General features: G+C 39.9%; 2 protein-coding genes across 2 annotated transcripts in view; both read left to right on the forward strand.

Annotated features, from left to right (window-relative positions):
- The window catches only part of CARMIL3 (capping protein regulator and myosin 1 linker 3), a 79894-nt gene extending 77507 nt beyond the window's left edge, over positions 1–2387 (forward strand). The window contains exon 40 of the mRNA XM_075828924.1: positions 2222–2387. Coding sequence (XP_075685039.1) covers positions 2222–2265 — 44 coding nt within the window. The 3' untranslated portion in view covers positions 2266–2387. The remainder of the gene's footprint in view (positions 1–2221) is intronic.
- Positions 2388–10488: 8101 nt separating this feature from the next.
- The window catches only part of MRPL52 (mitochondrial ribosomal protein L52), a 31865-nt gene continuing 21143 nt past the window's right edge, over positions 10489–21210 (forward strand). The window contains exon 1 of the mRNA XM_075860694.1: positions 10489–10507. Coding sequence (XP_075716809.1) covers positions 10489–10507 — 19 coding nt within the window. The remainder of the gene's footprint in view (positions 10508–21210) is intronic.

The raw sequence follows: 21210 nt of genomic DNA on the forward strand, positions 1-21210 counted from the left end.
TCTTTAACTGTATGTATACATAGGATATGATGTCTTCCTCATCTGGACCTAACCAATTCTACACCTAACTATAATATTATATCCTTAGGTATACCCTTAGGTTGGCATGTCCAACACCTCTTCCCTCCCCACATCATCATTGTTATTTATTATTATTGTCTTTTTGTTTTCCATTATGTAGTCAGCGGCCACATACACCTCTCACAACATCCTCCATAAATACACCAGCACACCAATCCACAAACACTTATCTGAGATATTTCACTATAATTAATCCAATACCTTCAAGAGATAACACTCTAAAAACACATGTGCCCGCTGACAATGACAAAACTTTAACCTGCCCGCTGATGCACATCTCCAAGTTGGTTTTAACCCCTTAACCACTACTCCTAAGAGCGATTTGTTCTCTCAGTGTTGTATTGTTATGTACTTTGTACAATGATACTGATAACTAATGTATACAAAATATAATGTCATACTGTTAGATTTTCTCTTTTATTTGTATTGGAAAAAAAAACAAAAAAACTATCTTCAAATAATCTACCCAATTTAGTAGGGTTTTCTCTGGTTGAAAAGCTTGTTAAAACATAAAAAAATTCAGCATTGAGATTTGCCACATAACAAAATTCTAATAGTTTGAGCTTAAAACTTTACTACAATGTGTCACTCACAACACTAAGGGTATGTTCACACAGACCGGATATGCTGCGTAAAGGTACACAGCCTATCTGCCCTGGAGGACGCATGGATTTCTGGCCGAAAAACCGCCTCAAATTGTTTTTTGGCCGAAATATCCACTGTGGAAAACAGCACGTAAAAAAGACAAACTCTATACTTACCCGTAGCCATTGCGACGGGTCCCTCTGATGTCCTGCAGCCGGGCCTCCTAAGATGACGTTTCATCCCATGTGACCGCTGCAGCCTGTGATTGGCTGCAGCAGTCACATGGGAAGAAACGGAAACCTCATCCCTTGAGGCCGGGCTGGACGCAGGAGCAGAGAGATCTGGGTAGGTATAGACTTTTTGCGGTGGAATCGCTGCCTTTCCGCTACAAAAATCGCAACATCTGCTATTTGTTGCGGGTTTTATCTCCCTATTGAATCCAATGGGGAAATCCTGCAAAAGAAAAGCAGCAATTTCGCAACATAAATTGACATGCTGCGGATTAAAAAACGCCAATTTAAAAACGTTTTTTCAGCTGTTTTTTCACGCAGCTCGTTTATTAGATTCGTTCAAATCTCATCCACTTTGCTGCTACTGAAATCCGCTGCAGATTTTCCACTATGAAATCCGCAGTATTTACGCTACATGTGAACCTGGCCTAATGCTGAGAAGCAGACCATTTGTAATTAAATATTTGTCATGGAGCAAATTTTGCCCACCAAGTTCATGGACCTCACCTATATAAACAAAAGCACGGAAATACATTCATTTTGGAAAAATAGCAGATTGTAATTCGTCCCTCTGGTAGCAAAAATGCATATCCGCTGACTTCTCCAGAAAATGAGTCTAAGGCCTTATTTACACGAACGTGTTAAACCTATGTAATTCAATGTGGCCGTTCACACAGCCGTTGTTTCAACAGACCGTGTGAATAGGACATGTCCGTTCTTTTCTCGCATCACACATCCATCCATAGACTCTCAACTATGGGGGATGCGTGACATCGCGTCCCGCAGCGGTGAGCGCGGATGCACCTCGGACGTGAAAAACTGCAGTTTTTCACGTCCGAGATGCGCAGCATTCGTGTAAATAAGGCCTTATGTGCAGAGCAGTAGATGACTCTTTAATCTGGTAACCACCAACATGGTACAAGCGATTGCCTTCATAGACAGTCATCTTTCATGCTGACAAGGTAGCTTTGGTAAAATAAAGTTGTATGTTCCTCCATACTTACCTTCATCTTGTTTTCAGATGTTTCCTCCCTGAATGACATTTTGTTTTTGCAGTGGTTTGCACACGTAGGTGCGCTAGGATTCCACAAGATTGTCCTTCATAAATCTTATTGCCAAGCACCATCAAGTAGTTTTGGCCTCTGGCCAACCATATAAATACTATTTCTTCAGAATGTCCAGACTTCTATTTGGGCCTTCAGTCTTTGAGTGATACTATTTATCCATCTTATTGCTGTTTTTCCTCTTTTTCTTTCTGAGCATGGTTCTCTTTTCCTGAATAACGTGGATTTTCCCATGTCTTTCTTCCCCATGTCTCATAATAGAAGCCAAAGAGAGGGATGCTAAGAGTCTGCCATCGTCTGCTTGACTCTCAATCATCTGGAAAACTTGAAATGTGACTTACTGGAAATCTGCCTGTGAATACACCACATGAGAGGCCTATAACAAATGATTGTGCATTTTCAGCACCTAATAAAATGATAAACCTTGGAGACTGTTTCCTTTATTCACGTTTTACATGTGGAGTAGAATATAATAAAAATATATCTAAATTCAATGTGAAACTCTTGCTGCACCTCAGCAAAGGTTTTATTTCTATTACCACTCAATACTTGTGAGATATAATATATTCTGTGTTTCCACCAAAACTCCTTATTCTCTAAAATTTTTAATTCATCCCAATTATTACTCCAAATTGGTGTAAAACCAAAATATCTTCTAATATTACACATATCTTTTACCTTCTCCCATATTTTCTGTAACATTACCCTCGTGACCAATTTAGTATCACAATTTGTAGTAAATACCCTTGCTTCAAGAATTGAAAAAATAGTGAACTCTTTAACAATTCTACATTATTTCCCCTCAATTGTTGCAGTTGAGACATAAAATAAGATCATCTAAAATCTGGTAATTCGGCAAATTCTTTTATTATCCTATCTAAGGTTAGAAACACTTTATCAGTATCACGGTTCTCACCGGTTTGTTTGTGGATCCTCTGTGTCGTCCGGGAGATGGTGCTTGTAACCCAGGGCAAGGCTTGGCACAGCAGGTTTAGAGGCAGTCGGATGTATAGGCCAGAAGTCAGGACAGGCAGCAGACGTCGAAACGGGTATCGATAGCAATAGGTCAAGGCAGATGGCAGGCATGGATAGTCAAGTTCAGGCAGAGGTCAAAACGGGAAATCCAGACAAAGGCAGAAGGCAAGGAAACAGGGAACCAGGGTACAGGGAAACTCACGGGGAACTTGGTTGAACAAGCAAGGATTCAGAGGGAGTAGGATCCTTAAATAGGAAGTCTTGGAAGTCTAGTGGCTGCAGCCGCACATCGTAGATGACCATCGCGGAGGGAGGTAAGAGATGCACTTACCTGACACCGCCCAAGGCCAGCAGAGCGTCCGGATTGGGTAAGTGGAGATCGGGACGAGCATGAGGGAATGGAGGGTGCAGGAACCAGAGCAGAGACCGTGGAAGAGGCAGGGAACGATGCGGCAGCCGTTACAATCAGAAATCCAAACAGGTGAATTCTGCAAATAATACAGTATTTGTGGAAGCCAGATCATCTTTATCAATGATTGTTAAAAGTAGTTATTTGAACTACTATAATCAATACTACAGTACTATAATAATACTATATTACTATAATACTACTACATTACTATAACAATACTATACTACATTACTATAATAATACTACATTACTATAATAATACTACTACATTACTATAATAACAATACTACATTACTATAATAACAATACTACATTACTATAATACTACATTACTATAATACTACATTACTATACTACTACATTACTAGAACAATACCACATTACTATAATAACAATACTACATTACTATAATAACAATACTACATTACTATAATACTACATTACTATAATACTACATTACTATACTACTACATTACTAGAACAATACCACATTACTATAATAACAATACTACATTACTATAATAACAATACTACATTACTATAATAATACTACATTACTATAATAATACTACTACATTACTATAATAACAATACTACATTACTATAATAATACTACATTACTATAACAATACTACATTATTATAATACTACATTACTATAATAACAATACTACATTACTATAATAATACTACTATATTACTATAATAATAATACTACATTACTATAATAATAATACTACATTACTATACTACTACATTACTAGAACAATACTACATTACTATAATAATAATAATACTACATTACTATACTACTATATTACTAGAACAATACCACATTACTATAATAACAATACTACATTACTATAATAATACTACTACATTACTATAATAACAATACTACATTACTATAATAACAATACTACATTACTATAATAATACTACATTACTATAACAATACTACATTACTATAACAATACTACATTACTATAATACTACATTACTATAACAATACTACATTACTATAATAATACTATATTACTATAATAATACTATATTACTATAATAATACTACATTACTATAACAATACTACATTACTATAATACTACATTACTATAATAATACTACATTACTATAATAATACTATATTACTATAATAATACTACATTACTATAACAATACTACATTACTATAATACTACATTACTATAATAATACATTACTATAATACTACACTACTATAATAATACATTATAGTATACATTATAGTATAATAATACTACATTACTATAACAATGTCACGTTGGGTACATGGCTGCGGTATGGCAACTGGCCAACAGGACACAGGTCACAGTCTATAGTTTGTATAGTGTACCTGTGGTAGCTCAGAGAGTAGTAAGACAGGCTCGGCTGGGACTAGGCAGCAGGCAGGCTCCAGGCATGGTGTAGCCAAACAGGTGTGGTATACAGCACAGCACGACTTCAGCTCAACACGGCACTTGACCAGGATAGCACGGGACACAGGTTACAGTCAGCAGGAACAGGAAACACTGGGAACTGGACAACACTAGGAGACCATTTGCTAAGACAAACTTAAAGAGGCTCTGTCACCAGATTCTGAAACCCCTATCGCCTATTGCATGTGATCGGCGCTGCAATGTAGATAACAGTAACGTTGTTTTTTTGTTTTTTTTTAAACGTTCATTTTTGGCCAAGTTATGAGCTATTTTATATATATGCAAATGAGCTTTGAAATGGACAACTGGGTGTGGTTTTTTTCGTATGTCCAACTGGGCGTGTATTGTGTTTTTAACTGGGCGTGTTTACGTGTATGATGCTGACCAATCAGTGACCAGTCAGCGTCATACACTCCTCTCCATTCATTTACACAGCACATAGTGTTCTTACTAGAACAAGTGTCCTGATAATGAATACACATGAAATCCAGCCTGGACGTCATGTGTATTCAGAATCCTGACACTTCTGAATCTTTTCTGTGAGATTCCAGCAAGCCACTCGTAATCTCGCGAGATTACGAGGTAAACGAGATTTAGTTTCCCTTGCTGGAAATCTCACAGAAAAGATTCAGAAGTGTCAGGATTCTGAATACACATGACGTCCAGGCTGGAGGTCATGTGTATTCATTATCAGGACACTTGTGTATGTGGCTGCACATCGTTCTAGTAAGAACGCTGTGCTGCTTGTAAATGAATGGAGAGGAGTGTATGACGCTGACTGGTCACTGATTGATCAGTGTCATACACGTAAACATGCCCAGTTAAAAACACAATACACGCCCAGTTGGACATACGAAAAAAAACACACCCAGTTGTCCATTTCAAAGCTCATTTTCATATATATAAAATAGCTCATAACGTGGCCAAAAATGAACGTTTTTAAAAAAAAATAACCCGTTACCGTTATCTACATTGCAGCGCCGATCACATGCAATAGGAGATAGGGGTTTGAGAATCTGGTGACAGAGCCTCTTTAAGGTAAGACAACAACGCTCAGGCAAGGCAGGAAGGGGCTGGGCCCCTCATAGTCCAGGGTGCTCATGGGCTAATTTAGACTTTAACTCAGGTGCACGCGCGCTGGCCCTTTAAGAGCGGACACGAGCGTGCGCGCGCACCCTACAGGACCCGGCCGAGGTAAGCGGAAGTGAGCGCTGGCGTCTCCTGAGGACGAGGTTGGGGCCAGCGCTCGCAGATCCATGGCTGCGGCCATCAGGAGGTGAGTGAGCATTACAGCACGCGGCCATGGGCATGACAAACAATAATACACTACTATAATAATAGTACATTACTCTAATACTACATTACTATAACAATATTACAATTCTATAATAATACTACATTACTATAACACTACATTACTTTAATACTACAATACTATAATAATACTAATCTACTATTACAATACTACAGTACATTACTATAAGAATACTACATTACTATAATAACAATACTACATTACTCTAATACTACATTACTATAATACTACATTACTATAACAATACTACATTACATTACTATAATAATACCACTAGGTTTAAACTTAAGAGAAATTTGCGAGTTTACGCCACGTGCTTATTTTAACAATCCAGTTTTCCAGTTTAATTGTCGATAAATGCAGTCTGGCGGCTCAGTTGGCAGCGTTTGGCAGACACAAGAATATGGGCAGCCCCTTTTTAGATAGCGCCACAGTGCCCTCTGTAGATAATGCCACAGTGCTCTCTGTTGATAATGCCACAGTGCCCTCTGTAGATAATACCACAGTGCCCGCTGTAGAGACTGCCACACACACCCATAGATAATGTCACAGTCCCTCTGTAGATAATGCCACAGTGCCCTCTGTAGATAATGCCACACCACCCCCAGATAATGCCACAGTGCCCTCTGTAGATAATGCCACAGTGCCTTCTGTAGATAATGCCACAGTGCCCTCTGTAGATAATGCCACACCACCCCCAGATAATGCCACAGTGCCCTCTGTAGATAATGCCACAGTGCACTCTGCAAATAATGCCACAGTGCCCTCTGTAGATAATGACTCACACACCCCCTATAGTTAGTGTCACCCCCCCCCCCCCAGTAGATAGCTCCATTGGGGCTCCCTCTAGGAGTGTAATCCCCAGCCAGAGAGTTGCCGACGCTTAGGCCGGGATTCTTCTTCTGGAGGAGCCCCTGACATCACTGTCCATAGGCAGTGACGTAAGGGGATCCTCCTGGACAGGAATGTGAGGGGCAACTCCAGAGCAGAGCAGAAGTATAGGCTCTGCTCCGGAACTCTGGGGACATATATGGACAGTGATGTCAGGGGCAACCCCTGAGCCAGAGTCCCGGGCAGAGTGCTACTATCTATACACAGGCTAATGTACTGGCATATAGATATATGCCAGTACATTAAAGTTTAAAAATAGAAAAGTAAAAATAAAGTAATGTTAAATAAAAAAAACTAAGAAAATACAAATACAATTTGTATCAAAGTATTCAAAACCGCATTCAGAAAGTTTCTTAACCACTTAGGCGTTTCACAGGAATTAAATCAAAGCAGAGGTGAAATTTACAATTTTCATTTTGTTTCCCAAAATTCATTTGCAATAAAAAAAAAAATCTGTAACACAGAAGAATTTACCAGAGAAACACAACTTAATATTTATTGCTCAGATTCTGCAGTTTTTAGAAATATCCCACATGTGGCCCTAGTGCGGTCATGGACTGAAACACAGGCCTCAGAAACAAAAGGAGCACCTAGTGGATTTTGGGGCCTCCTTTTTTTAAATATATTTTAGGCATCATGTCAGGTTTGAAGAGGTGGTGCCAAAACAGTGGAAACCCCCAAAAGTGACCCCATTTTGGAAACTACACCCCTCAAGAAATGTGTCTAGGGGTATAGTTACAATTTTGACCCCACAGGTTTTTTGCTAAACTTAATTGGAATTAGTCTGTAAAAATGAACATCTACTTTTTTTCTGAAAAAAACGTAGAAAGTTTTAATTTTTACAAGGAATAAAGGAGAAAAAGCACCCCAACATTTGTAAAGCAATTTCTCCCGATTACGGCAATACCCCATATGTGTAATAAACTGCTGTATGTACCCACGACAGGGCTCAGAAGGGAAGGAGCGCCATTTGGATTTTGGAGCGCAGATTTTGCTCGAAAGGTTTTCAGTGCCATGTTGTGTTTGCAACGCTCTGGAGGGACCGAAACAGTGGAAACCCCCCGAAAGTTACCCCAATTTGGAAACTACACCCCAAGGAATTTTTCTAGGGTATAGTTAGAATTTTGACCCGCATGTTTTTTTGTGTCATTTATTGGAATTAGGCAAATAAAATGTGGTTTTAGTTCAGATTTTTTCATTTTCACAATAGATAAAGGAGAAAAAGCACCACAACATTTGTAAAGCAATTTCTCCCACGTACAGCAATACCCCATATGTGGTAATAAATTGCTGTTTGGACAAACGGCAGGGCTTAGAAAGGAAGGAGCACTATTTGACTTTTGGAGCTCAAGTTTTGCTGGAATGTTTTGCGGCGCCATGTCACATTTGCAAAGCCCCCAAGTGGCCAAAACAGTGCGAAATGCTCAAAAGTGGCCCCATTTGGGAAACTATACTTCACGGATTTTATCTAACGGTATAGTGAGCATTTTGACGCCACTGTTTGTTTGCTAAAATTAAAATCTACATTTTTCCACAAAAATGTTGAATTTTTTTCATTTTCATAGGGAATAAAGGAGAAGCACCCCAACATTTGTAAAGAAATTTCTCCCGTTACGGCAATACCCCATATGTGGTCATAAATTGCTGTTTGGACATACCGCAGGGCTCAGAATGGCAGGAGTGTTACTTGGCATGTAGATTTTGCTTGATTGATTTCTCTGCACCATGTCACATTTGCAGAGCCCCTGAGGTACCAGTACAATAGAAACCCCTGAGAAGTGACTCCATTTTGGAAACTATACCCCTCAGGGTATTCATCTAGGGGTGTAGTGAGCATTTTGACCCCACAGGTGTTTCATAGATTTTATTAGAATTAGGCAGTGAAAATGAAATTAAATTTTTTCTAAAAATATATAGTTTTTGCTCCCAATTTTTTATTTTCACAAGGGGTAATAGGAGAAAATAACACCACACAATTTGTTACCCAATTTCTCCAGAGTACGGCAATACCCCATGTGTGGCCCTAAACTGCTGTTTGGGCACATAACGGAGCTCACAATGGAAGGAGCGCTATTTGGCTTTTAGAGTGCAGATTTTCTGGACTGGTGTACGGGCACCATGTCACATTTGCTCCCTTAGATATCAGAGTAGAGTGTAAAACCCTGAGAAGTGACCCCATTTTATAAAACTACACCCCTCAAGGCATTTATCATTTGCCTGGACATATGACAGGGCTTAGGAGTAAAAGAGCACCATGCGCATGTGAGGTCTATTTTGGTGATTTTTACAGAATTGGGCCACAATAGCAGGGCTATAGTAAAACAAACCCCCAATTTTGGAAACTGCACTCCTCAAGCCATGTTTTAAGGGGTGTAGTGAGCATTTTACCCCCACAGGTTTTTTGTTTTTTTTATTAGAAATGAAGGCTCGGTGGATTTCAAAAAACGGCCGTGTACAAAAAACGCAGCGAAAAAGAAGTGCAGGACACTTCTTGGGACTTTTTGGACTATAGAAAACAGCTCCAAAAACGTCTGTAAAAAACGCTGCGAAAATCGCGAGTGGCTTAAAAAACTTCTGAAAATCAGAAGAAGTTTTCCCTTAAAAACAGCTCCGTATTTTCAGAAGTTTTTGAGTTTGCGTGTGAACATACCCTTATAGTGAATATCGCTCCCTCCAAGTATTGACAACAACTGCATCCGACAACCAAAAATATTAATTGCAGAAAAAAATGATGTAGATCAGTCTCTTTTCGGCTAGAGCTACACGGCGACTTGAGGCCGCACAACATAAGATCACAATAGTACGCTGCAACATCCAACTAATGACAAGGAATGTGGTCGCGCTGCGACCTGTAAGTTACCGCAACCGCTGGCAGAAATCCAAACCTGCTGGACTTCAGCGCGACCACATTCACTATCATTAGTTGCAATTTTAGGAGCGTGTCGTTTGCAATCTTATGTCGTGCGACCACAGGTTGCTGTGTAGCCCAAGCCTTACTGTATAACCTTCTGATCTAGAAGTTATACACATTGGTAACTATATAAAAATCACATTCATGATAGATCGCCACCTAGTGACCAGTCATATAATTAAACACAATCACTCAGAATAGCCGTTTTGTCTCCTTAGAAGTTACTGAATTTGCCAACATCAAACGGTTTTATAATTCTGGAATAAACGCCGATTTGTCTATCAATGACATAATCTGGACAAATATATTATTGCTCAAGGTCAGAGACTACGGAGGCTTGTGCGCATGCGCTGACTATAAAATGGCGGTGGGAGCGTCACTTGTTCGCCCACCTTTACGCCCGCTCAGGACTGTATTTGATATTTCGTGTTACAGTGCAGTATTGTGGTGGGAAGAGAAATATGTTTTATCGTCGCTAGCACCATTTTTCGCTACGCTGATTCTATAGTAACTGATTGGTCACCTGACAGAACGACGCGACGTCACGTGAGTTACAGCCGTCGGGGGCAAGATGGCGGCGCCCATGTTAGGTGAGGAGGGTGAATTATGTAGTATGTCATTGTACGTGGACCGCTGTAGCCACATAGATAGACCGGTGTTTGTTCTTAGCTGAGGAGACTATTGTGTCAGTGACGTGTGTGTGTCTTTCTCCTCGGCTCAGACTTGCTTATACCTATGCTGTAGTAGCTGCTATGTGGTAAGGTGTGTGGTGTGTTGTTATTTTCTTTAAACTTCATATAAACTGTGCCCCCACATACACCTAACCGTGCCCACTGAAGTGCTGCCACTGTATGAACAGACTATGTCTCCACTAGGGTACAACTGTATGTGTCCTTTTATGTTGCATCATTTTTCCGCATCTTAATTTGCATCATTTACAGACTTTGAGATTTGGTAGTTCTTTCGTTAAAGAGACCAGTTGTGAGCACGCAAATGATATGAAAGTCCGTATACAGACACTATATGGAGAAAAGTACTATGAGGGCTTGATTTTTGTGGGACGAGTTGTAGTTTTTCGTAGCGCCATTTATTTTGCTGTATAATGTACTAGGAAACTGGAAAAAATATTTGTGGGGTAAAAAATGAAAAAAACAGCGATGCCTCCATTGTTTTTTGCGCAACGTTTTTATGGAATTCACTGTTCAATTAAAACATGTTAACTTTATTCTGTGGGTCAATACGATTACGGCGATACCAAATATATATCGTTTTTATATATTCTACTACTTTTACAAGTAAAAACCTAAGTGTAAAAAATAATTTTAGTTTGTGTCGCCAAATTCCGAGAGCCATAACTTTTTATTTTTCTGTCGATTAAGTGGCATGAGGGCTTATTTTTTGCGGGATAAGCTGTCGTTTTTAATAATACCATTTTTGTGTACATGCGACGGTTTCATCACTTTTTATTTCATTTTTTGTGGGAGATTAGGTGACCAAAAAAATAGACATTCTGGCGTTTACAATTTTTATTTTTTTACGGCGTTCACCGTGCAGGTTAAATAATGATATATTGTAAGTTCAGACTTTTACGGACGCGGCGATGCCAATTATGTTTGTTTTTTTTACTATGCTCCAGGGTGAAAAAATACGAAAAAAAACTTTTATTTTGCTAATTTTTTCCTTAGTCCCACTAGGGGACTTCAACCAGTGATCGTTAGATCGCTTGCACGATATACTAATGTATTGCAGTATATCGTGATTCTCACAGGCAACTGTTAGGCTGCGTTCACACAACCTATTTTCAGACGTAAACGAGGTGTATTATGCCTCGTTTTACGCCTGAAAATAGGGCTACAATACGTCGGCAAACATCTGCCCATTCATTTGAATGGGTTTGCCGACGTACTGTGCAGACGACCTGTCATTTACGCGTCGTCGTTTGACAGCTGTCAAACGACGACGCGTAAATGGACTGCCTCGGCAAAGAAGTGCAGGACACTTCTTTGCCACGTAATTTGAGCCGTTCTTCATTGAACTCAATGAAGAGCAGCTCAAAATTTACGGCTGTCAGCGAAGCCTCGCAAAATGCGAGGAGGAGCATTTACGTGTGAAACGAGGCAGCTGTTTTCTCTTGAAAACAGTGTCTTTTCAGACGTAAATGACAGCTAGCGTGTGCACATACCCTAAAAGAGGCTCTGTCACCACATTATAAGTGCCCTATCTCCTATATAAGGAGATCGGCGCTGTAATGTAGGTGACAGCAGTGCTTTTTATAAAAAAAAAACAAGTTATAGCGATTTTAGATTTATGCTAATGACTTTCTTAATGCCCAACTGTGCGTGTTTTACTTTTGACCAGGTGGGTGTTGTACAGAGGAGTGCATGACGCTGACCAATCAGTGACCAATCAGCATCATACACTTCTCCCCATTCATTTACACAGCACATAGTGATCCTGCTAGATCACCATGTGCAGCCACTTACACACACATTAACGTTACTGAAGTGTCTTGACAGTGGATAGACATTCCTTCCAGCCAGGACGGGATGTCTATTCACAATCCCAACACTTCGGTAACGTTGCTGTGGTAGTTACAGCAGAGCAGGCGTAATCTCGCGAGATCTCGCTGTAAATGACAGGTTACAGGGAGATTACGCTTTGCTCTGCTGTAACTACCACAGAAACGTTAACCATGCAGTCGCCTTTATAAACCTTTGCGAAAGAATGGTTTGTTCTAAAGAGATCACTGACTTTTTTTTCTTCACACACTAAAGTAAAAACGGTTGTAAAATACAGAGCTGTTTTCAATCGACTATGGCCTCTAATTTTCAGCTGTCTTTAAAGCATCAAACGTTTTTTGTAGCTTTTTTTTAATGTATTTTTTTTAGCCGTTTTTCTATTGACAATGAAAAACTTCTCAAGAAGTGATGTGCACCTTTTTTTTACGTGCCGTTCTTTTAAACTGCCGCGTAAAAAATGCCGTCTGACTGAAATACCATTTCTCCCATTGAAATCAATGGGTAGATGTTTGGAGGCGTTCAGCTTGTTGAGGCGTTTACACCCCGAAAAAGGCCTGAATACTCTGTGTGCGAGCATGCCCTAACAAGTTAGTTCATTAAATTTCTTTCTCCTCGATATTCCATGATCAACTGTGAGTGGTATTATTGTAAAGTGGAAGCGTTTAAGAGCCACAGCAACTTGTAAAGTTACAGAGCGGGGTCACCGAGTGCTGAGGCGCATAGTGTATCAAAGTCGCCAACGCTCTGCTGACTCAATAACTGCAGAGGTCAAAACCTCCTCTGGGCTTAACATCCGCACAAAAACCGTGCGCTGGGGGCTTCATGACATGGGTTTTCATGACCTAGCAGCTTCCCTTTTTTTTCCCTCTTATACCTGATTAAAGAGGCTCTGTCACCAGATTGTGCAACCCCTATCTGCTATTGCAGCAGATAGGCGCTGCAATGTAGATTACAGTAACGTTTTTATTTTTAAAAAACGAGCATTTTTGGCCAAGTTATGACCATTTTTGTAGTTATGCAAATGAGGCTTGCAAAAGTCCAACTGGGCGTGTTTAAAGTAAAAGTCCAAGTGGGCGTGTATTATGTGTGTTACATCTGGGCGTGTTTACATCTTTTACTAGCTGGGCGTTGTGATGAGAAGTATCATCCACTTCTCTTCAGAACGCCCAGCTTCTGGCAGTGCAGACACAGCGTGTTCTCGAGAGATCACGCTGTGACGTCACTCACTTCCTGCCCCAGGTCCTGCATTGTGTCGGCCACATCGGCACCAGAGGCTACAGTTGATTCTGCAGCAGCATCGGCGTTTGCAGGTAAGTAGCTACATCGACTTACCTGCAAATGCTGATGCTGCTGCAGAATCAACTGTAGCCTCTGGTGCCGATGTGTCCTCGCTCGTCTGACACGATGCAGGACCTGTGAGTGACGTCACAGCGTGATCTCTCGCGAAAACTCTGTGTGTCTGCACTGCCAGAAGCTGGGCGTTCTGAAGAGAAGTGGATGATACTTCTCATCAGAGCGCCCAGCTAGTAAAAGTAGTAAACACGCCCCGATGTACGCACATAATACACGCCCAGTTGGACTTTTACTTTTAAACACGCCCACTTGGACTTTTGCAAGCCTCATTTGCATAAATAAAAAAATGGTCATAACTTGGCCAAAAATGCTCGTTTTTTAAAAATAAAAACGTTACTGTAATCTACATTGCAGCGCCGATCTGCTGCAATAGCAGATAGGGGTTGCAAAATCTGGTGACAGAGCCTCTTTAATATCACCTTAGTCGCTTTACACTCCTCTATGGGAGTGATGGAAATAGCGTTCTGCCTTCTCTGTCCCATAGAAAATGAATGCAGTGGCCACTGTGCCAAACATGTAACACGGGACCCTCGTTGTCGTGATTTCTGGGGTACCTGGTGTTTGGACTTGCACTGATCATACATTGATGACCTATTCTGTGCATAGGTGAATAAATAAATTCTTTTTGTGGGACAAGACCTTTTAAAGGTTCACTTCCTCTTAAAAGACATTCCGGCATTCTTAACAAGATTTGATCCAATTTGCTATTTACAGGAAGACAGGAAATTGCAAAATGAAAACGAATCGATCCTCTGCTACCGCTATAAATTTTCTAAGGTGACAGGACAGGCTTTTTTTTTTTTTTTCATTTCATCTTGTACCATGAAGATTGACCCCCTTAGGGTGTCACTTCCAAGGATATTGTGTTCGGAACGTCATGTTCTGTTTGATGATTTGGAGAGCATAATGGGACTCTGATATTAACCCCTTAATGACCACCCATACACCGTTTCACGGAGGTCATTAAGAGTACTTATACCACAGCGCTCTAAAAAGGTGGCGCTGTGACATATGCCCGGCACGGGTGTCCTGTGATAGCTAGAAAGGGTATTTAAAGACATCTGGGCACAATGCTTTAGCGGGCGGGTTCAATCCCGCCTGTTTTAACCCTTTAGATGCCATGGTCAATAGTGACTGCGGCATCTAAGTGGTTTTAGAGGGAGGGGGCTCCCTCTCTCACCTCAGCGTGTTTTCAGGTATATTTCGGGGCGTTTACGCCTCAAAAATCGCCTGAAAAACGGAAGCAGAATGCCTACAAACATCTGCCGACGGGCAGTTTTTTTTACGCCTACTTTTCAAAAAACTGCACGTATAAGGACGCCTGCGAAAAATAAGTGCATGTCACTACTTGGGACGTTTTTGGAGCCGTTTTTCTTTGACTCTATAGAAAAACAGCTCCAAAAATGGCCGTAAAAAATACAGCGAAAATCGCAAGTGGCTTAAACGTCTGAAAATCAGGAGCTGATTTCCCTTGAAAACCGCTCCGTATTTTCAGACGTTTTTGATTTTGTGTGTGCACATACACTGACAAGCGCAATACAGAAATATTGTAGTGTATTATAAAAGTGATCAAATGATCACATAGTGGTGTTAAAATATTTTCAAAATAGTTTAATAAAGTTTGTAATAAAAAAAATCCTGAGTGCGAAAAAGTGACAAACACCCTTTTATCCCTACAAAATGCTTTATTATATAAAAAAAAAAAAAAAATAATTACTGCTACACGTAATTTGTATTGCAGCGTCCGTAAAGACCCAATCTATAAAACTATTACATTTGTTTAACCCGCGCGGTGGGTGCCGTAACAAAATTAAAAAAAACAATGCCAGAACTGCTTTTTTCTGTTCATCCTGCCTTCCAAAAAATATAATAAAAAACAATCAAAAAGTTGTATGTATCCGAAAATGGAGCCATTAAAACAAAAACAAAAAAAACTACAAGTCGCCTCGCAAGAAAATAAGCCTTCACATAGTTATATCGGCGGAAAAAAAAAAATTATGGCTCTTGAATAAACGGACACAAAAACAAAGTGTTTTTATTGTGCAAAGTAGTAAAACATAAAAAAACGATAAATTTGGGTATCGCTGTAATCGTAACGACCCGCAGAATAAAGTTATTTATACGACATAGCAAATGGCGTAAATTTAAGACACTTCAAAGGATGGCAAATTTTTATTTTTTTCCCATTATTCCCAAAATAAGTTAATCCACAAATTATATGTAGCCTCAAATGGTGCCATTAAAAAATACAACATGTCCAGCAAAAAAGTCCTCATACAGCTATGTCGGCGGAAAAATAGTGTTAGCTCTTTAACCCCTTCAGGACCCAGCCTGTTTTGGCCTTGTGGACGCAGCCAATTTTTTCAAATCTGACTTGTCACTTTGTGGTAATAACTTGGGAATGCTTTTACCTAGCCAAGCGATTCTGAGATCGTTTTCTCGCGACCTACTATACTTTGTTAGTGGAAAAATTTGATCAAAAAAAGTATTTGTTTGTGAAAAACACCAAACGTTAGAGAAAATTTGCAAAAATTAGAATTTTTCTACATTTAAATGTATCTGCTTGTAAGACAGGCAGTTATACCACACAAAATAGTTACTAATTAACATTTCCCATATGTCTACATGATGTTGGTAGCGTTTTTGAACATCCTTTTTTTTTTTTTCTAGGACATTACAGGGCTCTTAGGCCTCATGCACACGACCGTAGCCATGTGCACGGCTGTGATTTTCGGGTCGGCCGGCAGCGGATTGTCAGCCGCGAACCGCCCGCAAATCGCAGGCCATGCACATGGCTGTGGCCATTATTTTCAATGAGCCCCGACCATAGAACACGGCTGTAATCAGACATGTCCGTTCTTTCTGCGGTGTGGGCTCCCGGGCCATGCATGGAACGTAAAAACTACAGTTGTGTGCATGGACCCATAGAAATGAATGGAGCCACAATTATCCCGTGGATTTTCTGGGGAATTGCGGCCGCAAAAACACGTTTGTGTGCATGAGGCCTTAGAACTTTAGCAGCAATTTCTCACATTTTTCCAAAACCTATTTTTATAGGTACCAGTTCAGTTCTGAAGTGGTTTTGAGGGACTTGTATATTAGAAACCCCCACAAATCACCCAATTTTAAAAACCTCACCCCTCAAAGTATTTAATACAGCATTTAGAAAGTTTCTTAACCCTTTAGGTGTTTCACAAAAGTAGAGGGGAAATTTACAAATAATTTTTTTTTTTTGTCGGAAAATCCATTTTAATCCATTTTTTTTTTCTGTACCACAGAAGGTTTTACCAGAGAAATGCAACTCAATATTTATTGCCCAGATTCTTCAGTTTTTAGAAATATCCCACATGTGGATCTAGTTTGATAATGGACTGGAGACAGGCCTCAGAAGCAAAGGTGCACCTAGAGGATTTTGGAGCCTCCTTTTTATTAGAATATATTTTGGGCACCTTGTCAGGTTTGAAGAGGTCTTGTGGTGCCTAAACAGTGGAATCTCCCCAAAAAGACACCATTTGGCAAACTACACCCCTCAAGGAATTCATAAAGGGGTATAGTGAGCATTTTAACCCCACAGGTTTTTTGCTGAATTTAATGGAACTGAGACTGATTACGGCAATACCCCATATGCAACTTTTTGATCACTATTCAATTATTTGGGAGCTGAAGTGACTAAAAATAGCGATTCCGGTATTGTTTTTTTTTATAGTGGTCACCGTATGGGATAAATGACATTATATTTTTATAGTTCAGGCCGTTACGGTCGCGGCGATACCGATTTTTAACCCCTTCCGGACGCAGCCACTTTTGGACCAAATGACACAGCCTCATTTTTTAAATCTGACATGTGTTACTTTATGTGGTAATAACTCTGGAATGCTTTTACCTATCCAAGCGATTCTGAGATTATTTTCTCGTGACATATTGTACTTTAAGTTAGTGAAAAAATTTGGTCGATATATTCAATATTTTTGTGTGAAAAACACAAAAATGTAGAGAAAATGTGCAAAAAATTAGCATTTTCTAAATTCAAATGTATCTGCTTGTAAGACAGATAGTAATACCACACAAAATAGTTACTAGCTAACATCCCCCATATGTCTACTTTAGATCGGCATAATTTTTTGAACATCCTTTTTATTTTTCTAGGACGTTACAAGGCTTAAGTTTAGCAGCAATTTCTCAAATTTTCAAGAAAATTTCAAAAGCCTATTTTTTTTTTTAGGGACCAGTTCAGTTCTGAAGTGGCTTTGAGGGCCTTATATATTAGGAACCCCCACAAATCACCCCATTTTAAAAACTGCACCCCTTAAAGTATTCAAAACAGCATTTAGAAAGTTTCTTAACCCTTTATGTGTTTCACAGGAATTAAAGCAAAGTGGAAGGGAAATTTGCAAATTTCATTTTATTTTGCAGAAATTCCATTTTTCCTGTAATACTGAAGGTTTTTACCAGAGAAACACAACTGAATATTTATTGCCCTGATTCTGAAGTTTTTAGAAATATCCCACATATGGCCCTAGTGCGCTACTGGACTGAAACAAAGGCCCCAGAAGCAAAGGAGCACCTAGAGGATTTTTTTCTTAAATTATATTTCAGGCACCATGTCAGGTTTGAAGAGATCTTGTGGTGCAAAAATAAAGGAAGCACCCCAAAAAAGACCCCATTTTGGAAACTACACCGCTTGAGGAATTCATCTAGGGGTGTAGTGAGCATTTTGAAATTACAGGTGTTTCATAGATTTCATTAGAATTGGGCAGTGAAAATGAAAAATTACATTATTTTCCAATAAGATGTAGCTCTACCTCAAAATTTTTATTTTTTTCAACTAATAAATGATGAAAAGCCCCCCAATATTTGTAAAGCAAGTTCTCCAGAGTACGGAAATACCCAACATGTGGTCATAAACCGCTGTTTGGGCAAGCAGCGGGACTCAGAAGGGAAGGCACGCCATTTAGCTTTTGGAGCGCTGATTTTGCTGGATTCATTTCTCTGAATCAAGTCGCATTTGTAATGCTCCTAAGGTACCAGTACAGTGGAAACCCCCCAAAAGTGATTCCATTTGGGAAACTACACCCCTAGAGGAATTCAACTAGGGGTGTAGTGATCATTTTGACCCCCCAGGTGTTTCATAGGTTTCATTAGAATTGGGCAGTAAACATGAAAAATGTCATTTTTTTTTCCACTAAGACGTAGCTTTAGGTAAAAATGTTTCATTTTCTCATCAAATGAGAAAAATCACCGTAACATTTGTAAAGCAACTTCTCCAGAGTATGGAAATACCCCATATGTGGTAATAAAGTACTGTATGAATACACATCAGGGCTCAGAAGGGAAGGAGCGCCATTTGGCTTTTGGAGAGCAGATTTTGCTGGATTGGTTTTTCTGCGCCATGTCGCTTTTGCAAAGCCCCCTTGGGTACCAGTACAGTGGAAACTACCCAAAAGTGACTCCATTTAGGAAACTACACCCATTGAGGAATTCATCTAGGGGTGTAGTGAGCATTTTGACCCCACAGGTGTCTCATAGATTTTATTACAAATGGGCAGTGAAAATGAAAAATTACATTATTTTCCAATAACACGTAGCATTAGTTCAAAATTTTTCATTTTCTCAACAAATAAAAGAGAAAAAGCACCCAAACATTTGTAAAGCAACTTCTCCGGAGTACGGAAATACCCCACATGTGGTCATAAACTGCTATTTGGACACACAGCAAGGCTCTAAAGGGAAGGAGCACCATTTAGTATTTGGAGTGGAGATTTTACAAGATTCGTTTTTTTGACACCATGTTGCATTGAGCTATAGTATCAGTACAGTGGTACTCCCCGAAAAATTACCCCGTTTTGGAAACTAGATCCCTCAAAGAATTGATCTAGGGGTGTAGTGAGCATTTTGACCGCACAAGTGTTTTGCAAAAATGAGTAAACAACAGATGTTGGAGATTGAAAATTGCTGTTTTCCACAGATATGCCATTTCAGTGCCCAATGTTTTGTGCCCAGCTTGTACCACCGTAGACTAGGGATGTCACGATACCAGAATTTGGACTTCGATACCGATACTTCGTTTAGTATTGCGATTTCAATACCAATTTCGATACTTTGCCAACAGTAATAAAAAAAAAAGTTCTTCCGTTTTCTGATGTGAGGCGCGAAGTGTGATGAATTTTGAATGCGCCTCACATTAATAGTAATGAATCCCATCATGTTTCTCAGTCATAATGGGTTAATGTGTGAGGTACATGATGGGGTTAATTACTATTGATGTGAGGAACATGGAGGGTAAATTCATCGCACCTTGCGCCTCACATTAATAAGTGATAGAAAGCAGTGTTTATTTCACTTTTTTTTTACAGCGTACACATCATAAATGATGCAAAAAAAATTGTTGCGCGCGCCATTACTGAATGTGTATATATTTTATGTATTGAGACTTATTTTAATGTTTATTGTAAAAAAGGTGAATGTGTATTTTTTTTTTAAATTTAACAATACTTTTGTTTTTACTTTATTTTTAAATCTTTAATGTACTGACATATATCAGATATGTGCCAGTACATTAGCCTGTGGACAGAGAGCACACAGGCTGTTGTTAGGGCATACCTCAGTATGCCCTAACAACAAGAAATATGGTAAGACAGCCCTGGGGTCCGTCAATAGACCCTGGGCTGTCTGCCCATATATGGTATGTCCCTGGATCGCGTCACAGGAATTCCCTGTGACGCGATCCAGGGGCATCCCCCCTTCTCATTTTCTCCTGAATGCTGCAGTCCGCTGTGATCGCAGCATTCAGGGGAATAACGGCGGAGATGAGAGGTTTCTGTAATACAGCCATTGCCCCGCTCCTGACAGGAAGTGCGCGCGCGGTCAGCATGAGGAGATGCAGCCGGCGCTGCACTAATGAGCGGCGGTTCAGGCTCCGAGGACAGAACATGGGGGTGTTTTGTAGTGCGCCCGCCATGTTCTGTCTTCAGTGCCGCAGATCATTAGTGCAGCGCTGGCCGCATAGCATCATCCTGACCCCGTGCAGTTGCCAGGACTCCGGAGCGGGGCTGTGGCTGTATTACACGGCCGCTGCCCCGCTCTCATACATTCATGTATTACTATACTTGGCTGTGCAGCTAAGTATCGAAATACAGGAAATAGCGGTATCGAACCGTTTAGGGATGCACAGTATCGAAGTTTCGATGCATCGTGCATCCCTACCGTAGACACACATCCCATAAATTGTTAAGCAGGTTCTCCAGAATACAGTAATACCCCATATGTGGTCATAAATTGCCGTTTGGGTACACTGCCAGGCTCAGTTGGACCACCATTTGGCTTTTGAAGTGCAGATTTTGCTTGGTGTATTAGTGGTATTTCAGCTTATAATGTGGGGGCATATGTGAGCTGGGCGGAGTACATCTGGGTATATGTAATCT

The sequence above is a fragment of the Rhinoderma darwinii genome, chromosome 1, assembly GCF_050947455.1.
Source record: "Rhinoderma darwinii isolate aRhiDar2 chromosome 1, aRhiDar2.hap1, whole genome shotgun sequence".
Lineage (NCBI taxonomy): Eukaryota > Metazoa > Chordata > Amphibia > Anura > Rhinodermatidae > Rhinoderma > Rhinoderma darwinii.